The sequence below is a fragment of the Bacillus rossius genome, chromosome 2 (assembly GCF_032445375.1).
Source record: "Bacillus rossius redtenbacheri isolate Brsri chromosome 2, Brsri_v3, whole genome shotgun sequence".
Taxonomy (NCBI): Eukaryota; Metazoa; Arthropoda; class Insecta; order Phasmatodea; family Bacillidae; genus Bacillus; species Bacillus rossius.
In genome coordinates this window covers 102,363,650-102,386,453 of record NC_086331.1, presented here as the reverse complement: position 1 = coordinate 102,386,453, position 22,804 = coordinate 102,363,650, and the positions used below count along the sequence as shown (strand labels likewise).

Sequence of the window (22,804 nt, the reverse complement as noted above, 5' to 3'; positions counted from 1 at the left end):
AGAGACTAAACCAGCTCTACGTCTGTGTTCACTTGCTAGACGCCGCCGCTTGCCGTCTGGCTTCGTGAGTCGAATGTTCGTTTCTTGCGAGAATGCCGCTGAGCGTAACTGACTTTCCAGGAAAAGCAGGCCCTAAATACATCGCAGTGATGCACACACTCAACCTGCCACCATCACCAAATATACAGTGTATTTTTTTATTTATAAATTATTTCAAAACTTTATTCTGGTTGAAATTGATACATGATTACGTTAATGGGACAATATGCTCCAAACAGATTTCACAGTTTAATTTTTTTATTAAACATAATCTACCAAAAAGTATCAAATCATGTCGCAAATTCTTAGAAATATACGAATACACTTAGATGGCTGATATATAACTTTTCACCACTCACAATGAATCGTTGGGTATGCTTATAGAGACTATATTTTTTTTTGGTTCAAGATAAAATCCAAGCCACGTGATCTATGCGAAGTGAGTTTGCTGGTGTGAAACTAACAGTCGCCTCTTTGAACAGTACAAGCCTCGTCACAAACATACACTACACAACACCCCGTATACAAATTTAACTTTAAGGCTCTTTCTTTAATTTATACCCAAACTTAATTGCAACAAAAACTATATCTCAGTGGCTGAAATTCTACCAAAGTGGGAAATATATGCTAACAGACATGAATAAAATAAGTAGTTTAGGGATGAGACAAGTGTTGCCGCCGAGTTATAGTTGATGAAATAAGCTCGGCTCGGCGAGTTCAACTCCCGGAGTAGGCTACTTTCGACAGGCTGTGGCTGGAGAGAATCGGCACGCGGCCAGGGCCGGTGCAAGGTAAAGTGGCGCCCTAGGCGAAAAACCTTAATGCCCCCCCTTCTCCTTGCCGGGCAACCCAAAAAAAATTGTCCTTGCCTCAAAATACATCACGTAAGCCTAATATTTTGTCACTAATCAAATGTAAGCAGGCTTGTGTTTTTTTTTTTTACTTACTACAAATCATAAACAGGTCACCGTGGACTTTAAATAATTACTTATATCAATATAAACATTCCAAACTGTTACAAAAATCCATTTTCATCTAGTTTCAATAATCGTTAAACATATTATATCGCCGCCCCCCGCTACTTGCCTAGTTCGCCTATATGGACGCGCCGGCCCTGCACGCGGCCACTTCTTGCCAGACCTGTGATGCAGGTTGATTAAGTGCGACGCTCTCTGGTGCTTCAAGCGCGGTATCGCCTCTAAGCGCAAGGCTGTGGACTGGCGCGCAGTCTTCTCGCTGTGCATGGTGCAACCGTTGAGATTTGAGCGGTATCCAGAACATCAAATGGCGGAGAAATGAAGATAAAAGTGTAATGCAATACCCTTGGGTTATTTAAGGAATCTTTACCGAGAGTTTCGTGTCTAAAGATTATTTAAAAAAAAAAAGTGTCTGAGCCCTTTCCACAGTTTAAAAACGAAATACGGAAACAGTACTACCCATTCGCCCTACCGATGCACTTTTTTTTAATGATTTTCGTACACAGACACAACTCCGGTAGCGGGAACTGTTTTGAAACAGCATGTTTCCTCCGAAGCCCTGCACGCCGCTTGGCCAGGCCATAGGCCATCGAAGAGCGCGCGGAACACCACGCTTTAAGGCCATATTTCACAATTTTTTTTAATTTTTCCACGTAAAAGAGTTGTGCATGGACATTTTAAAATTGTAGTTATTTTTTGTTTAAGAAGCATAATTTTCAAAATATTTCACATCAAAGTTGATAATTCAGTGCTTTTGTGTACTTTGTTTTTTATTAACTATCCATTTTTTTCCCTAAAAACTTGTATTTGATGTGATATTTACAAAATGACCAACAAAATTTTTCTGTAATCATTAGTGTAGCTTGAATTAGACATTATTATTTTGATAAAAACCACCATTAATCTCTCAATGGAAAAATTTCAGATTTTGTAAATTGCTAGTTTGAAACTTAATCTGTAAAATAAAATCAATTTTGATGTTTTAAGTAACTTTTAACACCCAAAAGATATCCAGTTTCGCAACACTGTTTTTGTTATATGTCAGTTACCTACAACACTCTTCTCTTGCACTGTACAGTAGTTGTGCCTGTGTTGCACGCACCCCACCGGCACCCCATGCCTAAAGACTGGAAAAATTCGCTGTTTCAATGACCTCTAGGATAGACTCCACGATCCTCTATGCACTCCGCGAAATTACGCCTGCTCATTGGCTACTGACTCGTGACACCTTTCAACTGGGTTTGCTTGTGATGGCATACTTGTTCTGCTTAGAGTTTTTCATTGGCTCAGAGTCCTTCAGATAAACTGGGCCCAATCGATGAAGCAGCACGAAGGTAATAGAGTTTTGATTCTAGCCTGTCGCGAAATGAATCCGCGAATTTTTCAGTTCTCTACCCATGCCGTTAGGACGCGGAATTGTCTCCCCTCCCCCCTCGGACAGCAGTAGGCTGCTGTCTGACCTTGAATATTAGTCACACAAAATAAACACTTGTCAAGGTTCAAGGGACAGAGTGGAGCATTAGTAGGAAGAAGCAAGGTGAAGTGAAGTTTATGGAAATAAATGCAATTTTTATTTTATGGTTTAAATGTTCGCTTCGAGTTTATTTTTTAACATCAAAGTATTAATGGGTAAACGAATTCCGCACAAACCTCGGGCTTCTCGTACAGGTGAGAGTTTATTTCCACATACGGATTTAACAAAATATTACTTTCTAATTTTCTGTCTGTAGTTTACTTTGTTTTTGTTGTAATTATGTATGATCAGATGTACTTCTAATAATGCAATTTTATAAGCATATTGGAGCTGGCTATTATTGTGTACTCGGTAAAACGTCAGCTTATGGTGCAAGAGGCTGCGGGTTCGAATACCGGCCAAGTTTCATTTTTTTCCTTTCGCTCATAGGTTTTAGTTAATGTGTAAGCCGTTTTCAAAAGCAATGCAACTTACAAACCCAATAGAGCTAGATAACGTAATGGTCTGCTGAAACTTGATTTAACTCCTGCTTAAACAACATGGCTATAAATGGTGGTAGCTACGTATCGCGGGAAATGTTCTTGACTTTTTCTTGGATTCTAACACAGGATAAACAAATTTCCAATTTATTCGTTCATTATTTGCTGTTTACTGTGTACGACGCTTTTTCCCATTTGTATTGACAAAAAAAATTCAGAAAAATTTAAAATCAACGGAGTAGTAGACAAAAAGGAAAATTATAGTCGAGTATTTTAAAACATAAATGTATTTAGCAAACCTGTGTGTGTTGAATCTCGAGATCACAAATTTTGCTGAGGCATGTCAACGAAATTCGCTAGGCAGGTGGGTGTCGGACCCCACATATATAGGTCTTTCCTCCTTTTTCAGTTTTTTTTTATGTGTCATGTTCCTAAACATGTTTTGCCAGCTTTTCTAACACTAAGTTAGCTACGCCCATGCTTACCGTGGGTGTAAGTGATTATCTTCAACCATCTAATCTATGTCATAAGTATCTAAGTGTCAAATCCAATCGAAAAAAGTAGCAGATCGTTAGAGTGTTTTGAAAACGTGTTGATACAAATGATATTAGAGCTATACCACCATCTTAAATTGTAGCTGTTATTATGATGACGATGTCACCTCGAACTCGGTAAGCTGTACGCACCGATTAACTCGAAATTATTTTTCTTGTTGAGAGATGCAGACAAGCTTTTATCAGTCATTTGTTTAATAGTCTAGCCTTTGAGCAGTAAATATAAATGAGTAAATGCTAAAGTAATTTTTACACTAAATCATAGCGTGCATATAATTATTAATTTAAAAACTGAGACTGTATTTAGAAGGATAAAAAAACTATAGCATCATGTTCCTGCTGTGAATACATTCTTCGAGTCAAACAATATTACCATGTACTTTTTTAAACGCTTCTCCAAAAAACTGCAACACACATTTTAACAACGTAATAAATTCTGTTCTGAAAAGTAACACATATTAAACAGTCTTTGTTCTAAAAAAAATAACACTAAGCCATCCTTTAACAATACGACAGTTCGTATTGTGTTTTATAAGATACAATTTTTTATAATTAATTTATTATTAAAGACTGTAATTATTGACGTGAATATTAAAATATATTTTACATTGAGGTATGAAACAGCACAGTTTCTATTACCAAATTTAGGGACAACTTAACATTTCAAACAAGCAATATTGCAATTATTTTGGCCTACAGCAGTAATTAAGTTTTTTGAAAGAATTTTTATAGATGAACAATTTTGGTTGAACAAGATGCTACCAAAGCTGACACGTTCTACTTAAAAAGCGTTATGCCTGAAATAATAGATAGCGGCATGAAAAAAAGTAAGGTAGAGACCAAACATATATCTTATAAGCAAAAGAACAGAATTGCAAGTAAAATAACATTAAAAAGGATTTGTATGTAAATAAGTGAGCGTAAGGCACTGCTACCAAACGTTTAAGCTATATTAGGCCTAGGACTTAACAAACAAACAAAAATAATAATTACAGGCAACTGTTTATCATGAGATTTTTATAAATTATTAGAGCAAAGAACGGTTTTGTTACAACTGCTAAGAGCTATGGCAAAAATTGTGTGTATATTTTCATTTGCCGCCATAAACATTCCAGTTATATATTTTGACAAATAGTAAATTTTAATTAATACTATTTTTGTTTATTTACATTTTATTTAATGAATTACGTTGTTTACAGAAAGGGTTTTTACTAACGAAAATGTTTTATTTTTCACTAATTTATCTTGTACATTGGCTTCCTGTTATAACATGTATGAGATGATTACTACAGGAAAGATTTGATAAAGTGTGCTTGATCTGTCACAGTATAACTAGATGATACATTGATACATGTCTCGTTTTGGGATTTATGTTTTGCAGGCAGTTAACATTTAAATTAATTAAAAATTTGTGCTGAATTTGCAGAAAACAATTTTTGTGTCTTAACAAAACTGAGACGACATTTATTTTATGTTGTAATCTTGACTGTTTAGGCACTTATCATTAAAATTTCTTATAAATATATGAGAAATTGGTAAGGAAACGTTACTGTTAGCTTACGAGGATATACAATTTAAGCTGGAAAGTATTCCGAAGTGTTCGTACTGTAAATGCGCATACACAGTAAAAATAATCGCGTTCTTTTACAACAACGTGTTTGATATCTAGTTCTTAAAGATCGTTAAACATTTAATATTATAGAACACACTTTGGTAGAATATAGAAAATTTTTGTTGCGATTTCTAAATATGGAAATCTCATAAATAAGTTTAAAATTATCATAATTATGCTTGTCTACTACAAATAAATATTTTTGGCATCTAGTTTTCAAAAAACGTATACTGTGTATAGTTGTATACATTACTTTTGAGTTTGTGTGTTCTCTTAATTTTAAATCTTGCACGTCCCGAGATATTTAAAAAGAATAAGAATTCTTGCATGTACTGAAACATGTATTTTATACTGTTTACCAAATGTATATATATATATATATATATATATATATATATATATATATATATATATATATATATACACATATATATACACACACACATATATATACACACACACATATATATATATATGGACGCAATTTAACAATTTTTTGTAATTTTTTTGGGTTGCAGTAATATAAAGACATTTTACACAATTTAAAAATATTGGAGACGACATGATTTGTTTGATAAATATATCTATATGGAAATTTTCTTGAATAAAATGGTGTAATATACACTGTTACAAGCAGCTTATGTTTCTCTATCATTCTGTTGTCTAAATCATCGTTGCAGTTAATCAGTTTTCTGCGCCGGAAATAAATATGCTTGGACTACATTAAAAATTATACCTTTTTCTTCTTCATCACTCTTTCTTGCGGTCAAATAATTTATTTCTCAAAATTAGCACATCCAAGGCAGTTTATATTGCACACTAACATCCTTAGTATTTTTGACGTGACAACGTCTAATAAATCGACGAACGCCGGCTGCACGCACGAAAAATTGTCCCGTTAAATTTACTTTTATTTGCACTCATTAATTCAAATATGTTTATTACTTTAACGAAGAGATTATTTTAACTTTAACTTTTATACATGTTTGCTATTTAACTTCTTCCAGTCTGTGTTATTCTGTTAAGGATAGGACGATGATAGGAAAAGTAGGAAACGAATGGGAGTGTTTCAAGTTTAATGTGCCTCGAAAAAGTCAAATCGACGGTTGTTCCAATCGAGTGGAAGAGAGATAGATGCGGCGCAAGCGTACAATGAACGTAATGGGACACAGCGTAACGGGACACTTTTTCGTGCGTGCAGCCGGCGTTCATCGATTTATTAGACGTTGTCACGTCAAAAAGCTAAAACACGTACGTTTTTTGGTATGAAAATTTCTAAACCTAATGCTGTAAAAGGTATAGGGAAGTTCAGGGAGCCTTTATCTTTAATATTCGAGCATTAAATTATAGGGTCACCGCTTAGAGTCCCACAGAGGCACTAGAAGAGTGCACGCCAGTTCGGTGCCCGGCGCATAGAGGCGAAGAGGCGTGTGATGCACGAGGCAGTGTCGCCCTTAGCGCTCGCGGGCCCCGCCAGACGGCTTTATTTGCAACAAATCTCTCGCAACGAGTTTGCGAGGGCTGTCCAAAGAACGTCCCACAACCACGTGTCGCGATGCGCCCGACGTCAGCAGCCGAATACAATCGTTGATTCCTATGGCTTCGCAACAGCGCAATGAAGTATCACTGACGGCCGGGGGGGAAATACCGTGCTGCCACCTATTCCTCTTGAGGAAACCTTTTAATGCAACGCGACGCCCCGCGGCTATCAAATGTTTTATTAGTTGAAACCACAACCAGCATGGCCACAAAACTGCACAGGCGTTTTGCTAACCAACCTCAGTAGTATTCGCGCGGATTTCGGTGGAAACGGAACAAACTGCCTCTCCGTCGCGAGCGACATGGCGTCGCGCCAACTTTCTCTTCAGCACGACGGTGCGCCTGCTGACACACACCTACCTTTATTGCCCGGCACCTTCCACGGTGGAGCACATAGTGATACACACATGCATGCAGCGGTTATGACACACGTTCTAATTTAACAACTACACTGCATGTGAAACAAACATATTTTTAAATTGTTACTACCCAACATTGATTAAGACACCTACACCAGGCATTACTTTTAGATATAACTAACTATACAATGTATCAACGGTTACAGGGGACATTTCCACTCTGTTCAGCATTCGGGCAGTACAGAAAGTGTTGTCAATAGGGAACAAAAAAAACGAACTGTTACGTGGTGAGTCTGAAGTCCGCAGTCTCCCTACAGCATGACTCAGTTTATGCGCACAGAGTCGTACCCAAGTGGTTTGGAGTCAACAATAATCTTGGAAGTCTTGTGACCTTTGAATGTATCAATAAAAAAGATTGTCTTCTTTATTAAGTTGTAACATATACTGAAAGTAAATGGTTACAGATAATATCTGACATATTATGTCTACGTCACTTTGTCCTACAAATATACTTGAAAAAAATAGTACTGCTGTTAGGTATGGTTGGGTCTTTTTTTAATAAGTTTTTGAAAAGACATAAAACAGTATAGTTCTGATAGTGTTAGCTATAAAAAAAATACGGGAGTTCATTATTATTATTAACTATGAAAATTAAATCATTACATGAAAAATATTCTGTTCATATAGTATTGAAAAATCATTAGGCCTACAATTATTTGCATATTGTTTCTCAGTGATTTAGGCAGGAAATGGGAAAGGAAAAAAAATGTTTTCTGTACACTATTTTTTTTTAAAATGCTTTAAATTTCTATAAATTTATTTGAAAGACCAATCCAAATCCTTGAAATCTGCAATAATATTTACGCATACTGCATAGTAAAAAGAGCTATGAACAATTGTGAATAAATATGGAACCTGATAAATAACATAGGATCATTTCTGTTCACCAATCACCGCTTAATTCTGTAAGCTGTTGACTCATTTACATAAAAAAAATTAATTTTATTTTACTGTCACATAAACCTCTTACCTGAAGTGCTTAAGAGGCCACTCCAGTGTTTCAGGGGTACTATGCAACCCGCGTTAACCTCATAAGATTCAATGCTATTTTCATTTTGCTTATAACTAATTAACTAATATAGATTTCGAAATGATGCTTGCTTGATATGTAAGACAAAGATGCTCTTATCAAAGCCCCTTTCTTCAAAAACGTGCATAAATTATGGTTTTATACTAATCTTTACTAATATGCATAAGTGTATTGTCTAGGTTTGAACCATAATTTATGCACGTTTTTGAGGAAAGGGGCTTTGATAAGAGCATCGTTGTCTTACATATCAAGCAAGCATCATTTAGAAATCTATATTAGTTAATTAGTTATAAGCAAAATGAAAATAGCATTGAATCTTATGAGGTTAACGCGGGTTGCGTAGTGCCCCTGAAACACTGGAGTGGCCTCTTAAGAGTACGAACTGATGCCAAATACGTACAACGATACTACGATAGTACGAAAGATGAACTCACGTCTGTATCCCCTGCCCTCCTCGGGAGTGGATCTCTCGGTGACCTCCGAGCCCGGCGTGGCTGTGCCTTCGTGGTCCTCGGACATCGGGGCGTCCGACGTCTCTTCCTTGACGGCCGACTGCAGCAGCGGCGGCGAGACGGAGATGCTCGCCGGCGAACTGGAGTCTGCTCGCTGCTGGTTCTGGCCGTTCAAGTAGCCGCGCTCTTCGCCGACCACCACCGGCGAGAACAGCGCCGACAAGTGGCTGGCTGCCGCCGACGAGTTGCCGCCGCCCGTCTCCATCTTCAGACACTTGGCGGGGGGCGCAAAGGCTGACGCGAAGCCCTTCGCTTCAGAGGTCACCGACGTGCTGAGAGGTCTGAACGCACCAGAGCCGAACGGAATGCGCGGGTCCAGAGCCGGATGAAGAAACTGAGGCTGCAGGTGATGCAGTAAATGGGCGGGCAAACCGGAGTAACCATCCATGTGACGCAAACCGAAACTGGCGGCAGTAAATGGTACGTGAAGATCCTTGGCTTCTGTTGCCTGAAATCAACCACACAATGCAGTGTTTTTGCTAACATATATACGTTACATTCACTACTATACCAAAAACCAACTAGGCTATTAGTCAACTTAGGTCAAAACTTAAAGTGGTCAGGAAAGCCTTAACAAATTATTCTCTCAGACTTTTACAGGCATCTTTTTAATATACTTGATCTAAATGTATAATACAAAAAATAAAACAAAATCCTAAATATTTCGCTGATTCTTTAAAAACTGATATTAGAGGTTTTAAGTAACTAAGATCGCTGAGGTGTCAAGTTTACGTGGCTACGATTGTGGGTTTGATACCAACCACTGGCATGCCTTCAATTCACAGGTATGATCACTGGATCAGTATCAAAGTGGTTCAAAGCTCACTACAATCTTCTGGTCCTATTGACTTAAGACTGCCTGTGCCTAAACATGCGAAGTATAGCCCTACTTTGACATTATTCCATGGGTAACACTTACTAACAAAATTGTGTCTTTGCAGATGCTCTAATGTAGTGGCAAATATTTGAAGAGCGATACTGAATTAATAATGTATGTGCAGTGCTTAGTATAAAATTCTGCAAATATTGTGAAGAGTAAATACAAAATAACTTAGAAAACTAGTAAACAAAATATGTATGGGTATTTGACTTGGCTAGGAAATTAGAGAGACCGTGAACTAAACAGACACACTTGGAAATCTGATCAGAAAGATCTGAGAACACAATGGAAGAAATTCCATTGCTTATCCAAATGTGCAAGATCTTATTGAAATATAGCCAATGTGAACTATAACAGTTAAACCTCCCTAAAATGTTGTGACCAACATCCTATAGTCATAGTTGTAGATATTTACAATGCAGTGCTCAGTGTGTATCCTCAATAGGATACCTTGACAAATAGTGACACAGAATTATATTTCAACTCTACCATTGAATAATTTCAAAATTTACGCCAGAGAATATTTCCTCGTGGAATTTAGTCGACAGTACGGAATTAGCAAAGCCATGAGCAGTGAGTTACAGTACATATGCAGTGCATCAACTTGTCTGTCTCCTTAGCAATGACGTATGATAATCTTAAATATGTTGTAGCTATTGCAGGTGATATTATATATATATATATATATATATATATATATATATATATATATATATATATATATATATCAGAAATCACAGCAGTGTAATGAGCCACGACGTACACGCCCTACACGCTCAGTAGCCAATGACACACAATGTCACCGTGACGTCAACACTATGAAATACGCGCCCCGACGGCCTGCAAAAAGTAGATTCTATTTCAATTTTCGTCGTGTCGCGCCGCACCACGGAAAGCAAAACGGAAACCTTACAAAACTAAACTTCAAAAATACTTACCAACTTGGTAAATCTTTATGATGATTTAACGGAATTTAGTTTTATGCGTGGGTACACTTTCACATCTGAAGTGCATTCAGCTGTTAATATAATCGTATGTCAACTTTATTATTCTAAAGCATATTTTGTAGCGTAGTCGGATGCACACCGACTTACGGTGCGAAGGGTCCTGGGTTAGAGTCCCGGGTAAGGCATTGGTGTAAAATTTGCATGCGGATATTTGATTGCTAACGGAATAATATTAAAGATTGCATACAACAGAAATTGACCTATGACCATGGGCTTCGAGCCGTATGCCAACCCCCTCATCCAAAAAAAAAGTCTACAATTAGTCAATATTTAATTTATGAATGGGACAGTCCAGCGTCGAACTTTTAGGTAATAAAGTTCAGGTCGTAAGGCATTGGGTATGAAATACTTCGGAAATCGACCGAAAATAAGAATGGGCCGAGATAGCATTTTTTTTTTTCGGAAGAGGAAGTATCTAAAATAAACTTAATCTCACGTTGCGCCAAAGACGACTAAATTTTATGTTGTAATGCACTTAATCTGTTAACAGGAAATAAACACTTTCTTTAGTGCCTACTCTGTTTTTAGCGCATTCTATACTGCATTTTATGGACGCGTTTTGCATGGGAATATTTGCCGACAGCCATATTACAGTTGGTCGTGTAATGTTGTCGTGGTATTGTGACCCTACGCTATAAACTCTGTCGTGCTGGAACGATGTACGCCGCCTGATCGGATTAGTCGTGTCCCCGTCGTGGCATTGCGACTCTAGCTTTAATGCTGCATTTATCTAAAAATAAATAAATAAAAAAAATCAGCGCTTATATTAAAGGGCATTTTTCCAAAATTAGAGTATTTTTCTCCAAAGGTTGCACCAATATTAAGACACTCGCATACTTTTACATTCCTTTTCACGGAGGGATCCTGAATATGAATAAAAATTTTCTGCACAGCAGTTATTAAAATTTGTGGTAATTCACAAAAAAAAAAAAAATCCCAAACTTCTCCAGGTCTTTTATAAATTTCACTGAACAAAAACCTGCAATTCTTCTACACACACACACAATCATACCCATTTATACATACACATATATATTAGCAACAGTTTCTTTCATAGCACTAAGTCACCATCAGAGATGGAATTCAGCCTTATGTGGCAAAGAATACAACCCAGCTAAAAATATTTGGCACTCCAGCATTGCAACGAATATTGAAGCCGGAACAATATGTATGACACAGTTACTGGGTTAATAATACAAAATGAGCCTTTGTCTAACAGTTTTTATTAAATTTCCTGACTATTTGAGGTTTTTCCCTGTTTTCCCTGATGCTGGACCCCTTGAAGAAAGTGATTACATCACTAACCACTTGTTTTCAATGTTGTTTTGTTCACTTTTTCAACTCTCCCTGCTTAGGCCATGCCTTATTATGTACATGAATAGATAAAAAAAACAAATCACACTGTCCATTATGGGATAATATATGGAGAGCTAGAAAATGAAAAATAACAGCATAAGTTTTATGATGCCACATATAGAATTAAAACCTACTTTCTAATAAAACCCTCTTTAATACTTGACAATGTACATAAATATTTGGTGAAGTATTAGTGCTCAGAGCATTTAGCATTTCATTACCAAAATTTTTACCAATGGTACTAAAATTAATGAAGTTGCACCTGAGACATTGTCTAACATAAATACTGAGACAAACTAAGTTCCTGCAAATTATATTATTTTAGGTTTGTATAAAAGTTGTGTGAAGCTACAGAAATATAAATATTGTTTGTACAAATTTGTTAAGATCCCCACAAACATTCACAATTTAAAAAAAAATGTTTAAGTGTTTTGTATGTAAATCAAAGCAAATTTTTTTATGACAGATCCAAAATAATAATTCAGGGTATCAGTAAATTATGTCAACAAATTCAACATTTTCAAACAACTTAAGAGTAAGTGTTCACTCTTTTTTAGCTCTTTATTAAATATTTGTATGAAGCAGTATTAAACTTGTAGACTTTATAATCAACTTAATTACGAAAAAATATATTTCATATGTGTGATTTGCATAATCAGCTGTCAAAGTTTAAACTTTAAGATTTTCGCATTTAAATTATAAACAATTGGCTCCATCATAATATGGTTACAATTTTTTTAGTAAAACTTAAAACTGGATTCAAAAAATAGCCTGAAAAAAATTCTAAATCTACCATGAAATACAATAGCGAACAGCATTGAATTTAAACCAGAAAATTTTAATTAGTGTAATACACTTAGTTTTTATTATTAACATGTCTCAAAAATGTTCCAAATGTGACCGAAAACTAATAAGGCAAAATTTATACATTTACATTTTTTTTAATTTTATGTAAGTTATGTTAATTAAAAACTCTACAATTTTAACAGTTTGCCATGTAAATCTTATCCCCTGATAATGTCACGTTTTTTTTAAATTAAGGTTGATTTCTTGTTTTATGCAAATTTGATAATATAAAACTTTAATATTACCTCTTGTATTTTTGACATTGTGCAAATTTTAAGGTGTATTATAAAATATATAACAACATAGTTAAGGGATATTACATGCTATACATAATTTTTTACTAAAATTTTTGATTAATATACATACCTACTTACTTAACATACGTTAAGTTATTAAAATTAAAAACACATATATTTTCAGCATCATTAAGGACTTTTTTTTTTTAATTTTGACCAACATTAAAATTTTTGGACAATTTTTGGTTAAAACAATTGTTATCACATGTCATTTAAGTTGATTTTGACAGTACTGAATTAGAAATGTATATCACTTCTACGATGATTTCCAAGTCAGCCACTACTTTGGTTTAAATTACACTAAAAAAAAGTATTATTCAACAACTTACCTGTTTATTCCTGACAATTGCATAAATTATCTTCGTAGTATTACCAATCAGCAGGATAAAAAGAATTAAATCCATCTGTACAGATTTATGAATTTGTAGGACTAAGTGGCTTTACCATGTTATAAAAATTATTAAACAATTAAATATGTGTATTATATAAATACAGCAAAAAGAAACTGGCACATGGCAAGCTTCATTAGGCATAACAATTTCCGACATTTGATGAAGACTATTTAAATAATAGTTTCATTTAAATTAATGTAACATTATATTGTACATATTTTTGTGAAGAGCATAAAATGTATGAAAAATAAAGTCAGTACTTACGCATATTTTCTTCCAGGGGTGCATTCCAAAATTGTTACTATTTTTTTAAATATAAAATATGTTTCTGAAAACCTTTATTGCTATGTGAGCAGTAGAAAAGATTGTTTATTTTAAGTTGATGAATACAGCCCACAAAATTAACTTTTGAAGTGTCAAAATATGACAGGTATGTATTTTGTTTTCACCTACATACATACATACATTAGTAAACAGTGTACAGCAGTACTGTTTACATGTCAAATGATAATTATGAACAGAGGAATACATTGGTGTATTTTAATTTTGTTTGATTAATGTTTTGGTGTACTGTGAATTTCTGAAGTTCAATGGAAACATTTTTTTGGATGTGTTTATGATGTGTTTCTTTACCTAGATGCCTTTAACTATTTGAATAAATTTTGTTCCAAGACCATGTGAAGATATGTTTATTTGTGGTATTTATAAATACCATAAAACTAAAAACAAAATTAAAGCAAACACTGTTCACATTTGTATTTTTCAATACTTAGTTGATGAACAAGGGTTAAGATTCAATACCAGGCTTAGACATAATTCTATTTAGGGTTTCTCACTATTTATAATCTTGGTGGTTTTAGATAGTTACCTAACTGTGCATTACCATAACATATTCACATGATTAAGTATTCATCTATATGTTTCTCTAATATTATAATCCATTTTAGTTCATTTTAAAGATACCTTATATAATTTTGAGGGTTTGTTTGTATTTTCAAGAGTATACCTATCTTATAATAATTAATACAAAATATTGACTACCTAACATTTGTTGAGTGAAACTTATCACTGTAAGATGCCACATTTTGTTGTGTGTGTTGGTGAAACAGTATTCACTGTACACCTATATAAAGTTTATAATCTGTAAAATATATTTTTTTATAAGCTATATTTTGTCTCATGGTGGTTATCACTTACTTTATGATGTGCAAATGTGCGCTGATCAAACATTTCGCCAATGAGTCCTAGCTGTCAGTAGCTCTCCTTCGATTCAAACATGAATTATTTGATAGAATATTGACTTATTATGAATCATATATGTAACATTAATTACCGTGGTTCTAGCTAGCAACCTTGATCACGGTTTTGTCTTGGCAAGGGTCAGGACAATTTTATTATAATGCTTAGGTGTTTATATAAATTATTAGACAAGAGAGATTTCTAGCCCATCCTTATAAATTTAAAAAAATTAAAATGGTGCTTTGCTAACACAGTTTTCTGATATATACCGTTTATTTTGGTTTTTATTACCCACATGACTGTTATTGTTAGTATTAATGTAACATTTCTTTGAGTATAGGAGATAATATATAACAATTATAATTTAAAATATCACTATGCAATGTTAAAAAATACTATTTTTTGTACTTTCATGACAACCATTTTCCACAATCTCCTACTCCAATCACAGGAGGCGAGATATATTTATTTTATATAGTTAAATCATTTATGAAAATGTTTTCTTATATATATATTGTATGGTTCTAATCATACAATTGTATCAAATACAAATCTAATTGCATTGCAAATTCATGTGAACCTAACCGTGAATACATTTAGTAAATTTTTTTAGATATTTCAATGTTACAAGTTTAAAAATTTCCTCTGATCCTTGCAGAACCTTTGTACATAAAATTTTCATTTCATCTTTCCTTGTGAATAATGATAAAAACGTAAATTTACATTTCAATAGCCAGGTGTGTTACCTGTGTACTTAAGTGCTGCTGCATTATAAAACTAAGGATTCAAAAAACTTTTTTTAGTATTAGTTGGCATAATTATGTAGATACAGCTTTACCGCATGACTATAAAACATTTAAATTAACTTAAGGTAACTTACGTCTATATGTCAATTACCTGTGGATTAAAAGGTCTCTGCATCCTAAGTGTCTCAGGCAGTCCGCTTGCCTGGGAAAACACTACCAAAGCCGGTGGTGGAAGAGAGTTCGGGACATAGGCAGAATTTTCCATCTGCAAAAACAAGCACATGTCAGCCACATGATACCAGACGTCAGCCATCGACGTATAAACAAAGGCGCGTGGTCTCGCTCACCGCAAGGCACCTTACACAACACGAAGTTTAATAGAAAACTTATCAATCCTCATGACGAATGCATATATATTTTTTTAATTTTCATTATTCCTGCGGAAATATTGCACCCCATCAAGCTTTTCGTACTCTACCACGAGTATCAACAGTAGGTTTAAGTTGTCAAACAATGTAAACAAACCGGTTTCCGGAAAGAAAGGAGTATGTAGTACCTTTATAGAGTTATATTTTAAAAATACCAATACAGAAAACATTTAAATAAACTATGATTACACGTACGCGGTTGCCAAACTAGAATGAAATATTTATCTTGCATACGTAGTTTTAAAATGTCTGAGACAAACGGAATGGTTATGTCGAAAAAACATTTACCTTGAAGTACAAGAAAATGAACTGATCACACTGCCACTTTTAGTTAGAAAACATAATACAACGCTGTAGTATTATAAGCCCAGCGCGGTTACCGCAGAATGAAGCCGATTGCTTCTCTACAATCCACTAACTGCCGACTGAGCTCCATAAACACTTACCTAGGCACTCATGTTGTTCCGAGGTGCATGATGGGAAGGCAACAAAACACGATCTAGTTTCAAAACGTATAAAGGGAGAAACATGACGAACCAAAATGTACCACCCCAATGTAAAGTTTCAATTTTATACATTTCTGTCCAATGAAAAAATATTGCTTTCAAAACCTTATTTTATTAAAAAAAAATAGTTTTGCATTTTTGTTGTTTGAATCTTGATATAACATCTATTTGTATGAGAAAAATGATTACATCGAAATAAAATAATTTTGTAATGTTTTCAACCTGTATTGAATCATCTATTGGCGATGGCCGGAGATTGGCAATTAATGAGCGGGAATGTGTTGCTAATTCCGAATTGTGTTCTGGTGCATGTAATAAAATAAATAATTACAAGCACCCCCTTAAACCCTTCAAATTATTGAACTATATGGTGAGTTCGTTGAAAACTACCTACTCCTGATTAGGTAAACATGTCTCACGCAATAAGATGTTTTTGGTGTACATTTTAAACCTATGCTGTATTGAGTTTATTTTATTCATTAGAATTTTTGTATGTACAAGTTTGCACAAAGATGTTATAAAAATACAATACAAAACACAATTCAGGTATTTGAAGTGTGACAAGGGAACGTGGGAGTAAGATTTTGAAGCTCAGTTGTAAACTTCTCAACCAAATAAAAAACAACACGTATAAATTACCAACAAAGTAAATTTACAAACAAAATATTTATTCTTATATTTTATTTTTTGAAACCACCATCACCACTGGCAAAATGGGTAAATATGTAGAGTAACGGTTTAATATGCGAAAAAAAAATGCTTAAAAATCCGAAAACACTTTTATTCTATGCTCTTTCACTTCCTCTTTTCAAATCAACCGGCGGAGATAAGAAATTCCAAATACTTTAGGAGATATCAAATTTTTTAATTTTGCAATACAACACCTGTACAACCATTAGACCGCCGTCATTTTTGTTATTTTGCCGTGTGTTCGTGAATGCGTAATAAATAAAATGGTCGATTAGGTCAGGTCAGTTACATTATTAATACTTTCAGACTAAGTGGACATAAAAAATGTGAATTAATTTCAATGGTTCTTTAGTTTTAAAGTATTTATAATGTAACTGACCTGACCTAACAAACCCGGACAAATGATGAACATTAACAACTCACGTAAAATTTTTTTGTTACTTATTACTTGCGCAACAATATCCAAATAAAAAATAAGACTTTAAAATTAGAAACGTTAAAAACCCACTTAAGTTGGAGGCGGGTACATTTCCTTTGACATTAGAAGGAAATGATGTATTCGTTCACCTACGTCGCGATACCTCCGACGGAACATTAATAAATAAGTAAATAATCACGTATTGGTTCATTTGAATACTGGCCAATCACGGAACTGTCACGTGACAAAATTGTCCAATAAGAAACATAATAGATACTCGTAAACCAGAAACAATGGTGATCGCCGCATGAATACCCAGGTATTGTGATGAAAATTAAAAAATTCGATATCTCCTAAAGTATTTGGAATTTCTTATCTCCGCCGGTTGATTTGAAAAGAGGAAGTGAAAGAGCATAGAATAAAAGTATTTTCGGAATTTTAGCATTTCTTTTCGCATATACTGCGACTCTACATATTTACCGCAAAACGGATGTTAGTAGCTAATCAGCAGCCACCATATGGAAAAAGTGTTGGAACTAGTATAGATCCTGAAACCATTACATTATTGATGACGTCACAAACATGGTGGATCTTACAACATTACCACCCCTAATTTCTTAGGCTGGGGTACACACAATGAGGCAGAACTTAACATTTCATCTGACAGTAGTTCACTTCCATGTAATCACATTAAAGCAATGCACACAGAATCAGATGTGACAAAACGCCAAAAAACTCGTAATCAGACAGGGGGCGACAACATCGAAAGACTGCTCCAACTTCGTCACAAGCAGGCTATCTGATGGCTGCAGTGTTCTTTGCATGTTCAGTTATAAAAAATTTGCCAATCAAGGCATGGTAGTGTGTTTATAGCTGACTAGTTAAATATTGGTTTTCATTATTACTTTATTATGAGTAAGTATTCAGTTATAAAGTATTTGATTTTTTCTCATAGATCTGTATCCAGATTTGTTATTATGTTTAGTACAAAAAATACCTATTTTATGTAACCCATTTTTAAAGTAGTATCATTACAACAATTAGATTTCAAAAATATGAGAAGGAATAAGTAACGTTAATACGATGTTAAGCTGTCGTGAGTAGACTGTGTTAACCTTTCGCGAGAAGAAGGTCTTAACCTGTTGCACGTCATCATGTAGTGTAATGTTGTGCCTTGTCTGATTCTGTGTGTGCCCATCTTTACAGGACAAGTGCGGGAATATGCAGGCGTGGAACATTCACATGCTTGTTTAGCGAAAAATATGTTTGTTCATGAAACAACCTTTTGGATATTGTATTATATACTACAAAGATTCTGGTCCAATACATGATATTGAACATCTATTATGTATTACGCACATTATCGTATTCTGTACTGAAACCCCACCCGGTTAAGAATATTTTACGATACCACTTTTTATATTTTGGGAGGAAGGAAGGCATTACTGAACACTACTTTTATAATACATGTTTATTTATTGATGATGGTATGATCAGCCCAGAGGCCGGATCGCACCTCAACCACTAGTAGAAAATCCCCGACCCAGCCTGGAATTGAACCCGGGATGTTTAAAACTTTTTACAGTTGCGACTTAATTAAAAATTAAATATTCCAAATTAGTGTTTTTGAGTATTATTAATGTTGCTTGATTTTCCTTTGAAAAGGCATTTTCGAATTCCACCTGGATTTTGTAAAAACTTGATGGGTACAGTGGGGATGGCTATGAAGTCCAGTGAAATTGAGAGTTAAAAATCATTAAAAACAACTATTTATAAATGCAAAAATTATTACCATTTTTTCAAATTATTTAAAGCAAAATTTAGTAATTTTACATCACTATTCACTCCTTTTAAATTGGGTAAACCACATATTTACTCAACTTTAAATCCTTTTCCAGCTACTGAATTTTCCAGAATTTTGCTCATCAAAACATCTAATAAATACACAAATACAAATAACGACAACATGCTTAATAAAAGCACAAAAAATAATAAATATTAATTAATTACTTTCAATTTGATCAATAAATGTTTCTGACCAGTTGGTACAGTTTTCATGGACTGCTTTTCTTTATTTTAGAATATAAATTACAATCCTCTAAAGTACCTGAATTTTTTATTTATATATATATATATATATATGAATTTTTTATTTATATATATATATATATATATATATATTTTTTTTTTGTGGTCTACATAAGCATAAAAGCATAAAAAAAAAACAAGTCTCTGCTAAGTTTCGGTTAAATACCCCAAATTAACACAAATTTCAGTAAAAACATAAGTTTACCGATCACAATTAAATGTGAAGATTCAATCATGAAAGAAAATTTGCAAATTAAATAAATCTTGGTTTTCTATCATGAGGGTTATCTAAGTTTTGAGCATTTACTATATGACCTATTATTACTGTTTGAAAAAAAAATTGATGTAGATTATTGATTGTTTTAATTAAAATGGTTAAATGGTTGATATTCATGTTTTGTTTAACATTTACTGACAGAACAAAAGAGCACCTGTGTGATTTCAGGTGTTGCAGTATAGCGTGAAGAGTTCTGGAAGAAAAGTATGACCATGAAGTATCTTTGAAGAGTAAAGTAGGAATATATTGGTTTATTTCAGTTGCATATGGCTCAGTAGAACTCTCAATCCCAAATGACCCAGAATCTCTTGGATGCACTACACATCCATGGCATAAGGTGGAACTTACACTTGCAGGTTCATGGCCGAAGTGTTGCCGTAAATTATTCGTAGAAAGATAAGCTAAATTTAAAAAAAATATATATTCGACACCTGCACTTCCAAAGGTAGAATTTAATGTATTTGCAGTAAACCTAAAAATATGTCTGATAAAACTTCTTCTGAGTGTATTTATTTTTAATAGATGAGGCTTTTGGATACTAAACAATCACTATCTTCAACACCTATCATTGAAAAAATAGTATTTGCAACCCTGATTTTTATGTTATTGTATTGGTATGAATGTAATCTTCATAACACAGTAAAAACATAAGGTCACCATGGTTGAAGACAAACATGTGTTGTTTTTTTTTTAATTAGTACACATGTTAGTTTTAAATGTTGTTTATGTTTGTTCTACAAAATTACAGCAATAAATCCTGTACTTCTGTTGCCCTCTCTGGCAGGCTGCCAACCTTCCTGTACATACATTTACACAAAAAATTGTAGACAGCACTGTCAGGGGGCCTACTGTCTGGGCACATGAGGCGCAGGAATATTAGGGTCAACACTGGCTCGCACATCACACACCTCTGTGCCTCGATTTTCTTATTTATTATTTATTTATGTCAATAATGGTATAAATACTTTAAGGGTAGGTGCAAACACAAAATGCATATAGAAGACAACATACATGAGATGGACACTGCATACAAAGTAGGCAGTGCATACTGGTAGGCACCACATACAGGTAAGCACTAAACACAATGTAGGCACCACCCCATTGCCAGGCACCACCTGCTAAGAGACAATACAATACTACAAGACAAGGTGACAACTAAGATGCAAAAAAAAACATGAACAGATTAACTAGTATCATCAAGTACAAGCGACATAAATAAAAATAATAAGTTAAGAGACAGTTATGAACACAGACCAGTAAAGAACTGAACCTAAAACTAATATGGGTTATTATGAAGTAAGATTAAATTTATTACCATTTTGTAGTACAGTGTTAGGAGTCAAGAAAAGTCATATCTTATTTGTTAAAATGGTAATTTTTCTATAAATAATTTTTTTTTAAAATTATATATTGAGTGAAGATGACTATTAAACTGTGGAACTTTAAGCCCTGTATTTTCAAGAAAATATTTACAGTTAAGCTTAGAACTAAAACAATTACAATCAAAAAGATAATCTAAAATGACTCTACGTTCAGAAAGTAATCTAAAGCCTAGTACACACTAATAGACCATGTTGCGCGATTTGTCTGCAGACCGTAGCGATATGGTCTATAGACAGTCTATGGGCATCGTCCTTCGTCTCGTCTAGCGTCCACACTACGATTTGAATTTCTCGTCTCGTCTCCGTCAGTCCATCATGGAGGACATTGTTTTGTCCGGAAAGAGTACGTGCTTAGTACTTATTGCAAGCGAAAGAATGCGAAAACGTAAACGTTGGTGGACGCGTGAAGTGTTCGCAGAAGGACCTAGGTTCGGTAATACGCTATTAAATAAATTAGGACTGGAAGGTGCTATGGGTTTTCGAAATTTTACCCGGCTGACATCTGCTGATTTTGAAGATTTGCTTCAGAGGGTTGGAGGACTAATAATGAAGAAAGATACAAAATTTAGAGAAACTATTCCAGCTTCTCTTCGACTGGCTGTCACCCTGCGTTTCATCTTTCACAAGCCTCATGTACACCTTCAGAATCTCTAAGCAGGCAATATCGCAAATGGTACCAGTGGTCTGCGAGGCCGTTATCCAGTTTTACGATACTTATACTCATTTTTGAACCTATTTATAGACTACAGAATGCTCTTAGTACACTAGTTGAACCAAAAAATTGGTTATACTTGATACAAAAACTTTTCAATCAGTCATATTCAGTCTATGGTCTCCCATTCCAATCGGGAGACCATAGACCTGCGATTTTTTGTCTCGCAACAGACTCGTAGACGGCGATTGGTCTATAGACATGTCTACATAGACAACTCTAGACATGTCTCAGAGACAAAAATCGCGCAACATGTCTACTAGTGTGTACTAGGCTTAAAAAAAGGTTGAGAATTTTTTTTATTGTATATTTTTAATTTTTTTATATCATAATTATTAATAATATTCCAAATCACTGATCCATATTCTAATTTAGATTGAACCAAAGCTACTTAAAGAGCAATATTGGGATCAACTTTGGTGGCATAGAATGTGAAATATTTAATAAGTGATATGGTTCTCAGTAAATTGGAAATTAAATAGTTACATGAAGATGACACTACAATTTGGCATCAAATATTAATCCAAGATCTTTAATAAACATCGTGGACATTTGCATGTTAGCTAATTTATAATGAAACACAACAGGCAGCAGCTTTCTTATGAAAGTTATAATTGAGCTTTTCTTTTTGTTGAAACTAACCAAATTTTTACTACACCATATAACTATTTCAATAATATCAGATTTTAGAAGACAGCGGTAGTGCGTCCATAGACGACGGATGTGTGTGCTTGCGTTCCTCATAACTTTATGTTATCCATGTATAAATTGCATTTTTGTTATATTTGTATGAGACATCAGTCTTTATTAATTCATTGATTTTTGATCAGCCTGATTTTCTGTGGTTTATTTTGCCTCACGATGCTGAAATTATGCTTTAATTAACTCAAGACGACTCCATGAATG

General features: G+C 34.3%; 1 protein-coding gene and 1 long non-coding RNA gene across 6 annotated transcripts in view; one reads left to right on the top strand and one right to left on the bottom strand.

Moving 5' to 3' along the window:
- The window catches only part of LOC134529529 (E3 ubiquitin-protein ligase Rnf220-like), a 435,620-nt gene extending 419,328 nt beyond the window's left edge, over positions 1-16,292 (bottom strand). For 4 of the 5 annotated variants that reach the window (XR_010074623.1, XR_010074625.1, XM_063363716.1 and 1 more), the window contains exons 1-3: positions 16,114-16,260; positions 15,549-15,662; positions 8,558-9,083 (exon numbers count right to left, since the gene is read on the bottom strand). Coding sequence is in view for 2 of the 5 variants with exons in the window: in XM_063363716.1 (XP_063219786.1) it covers positions 8,558-9,083; positions 15,549-15,662 (640 nt within the window). In the remaining 3 variants the exon portion in view is untranslated. The other variant, XR_010074624.1, reaches the window with a different exon arrangement.
- A 261-nt stretch (positions 16,293-16,553) lies between these two features.
- On the top strand, positions 16,554-20,477 carry LOC134529528 (uncharacterized). The gene is made up of 2 exons (XR_010074622.1): positions 16,554-16,701; positions 19,973-20,477. It is a non-coding gene; the product is annotated as an uncharacterized LOC134529528 (long non-coding RNA).
- The last annotated feature ends 2,327 nt before the right edge of the window (positions 20,478-22,804 follow it).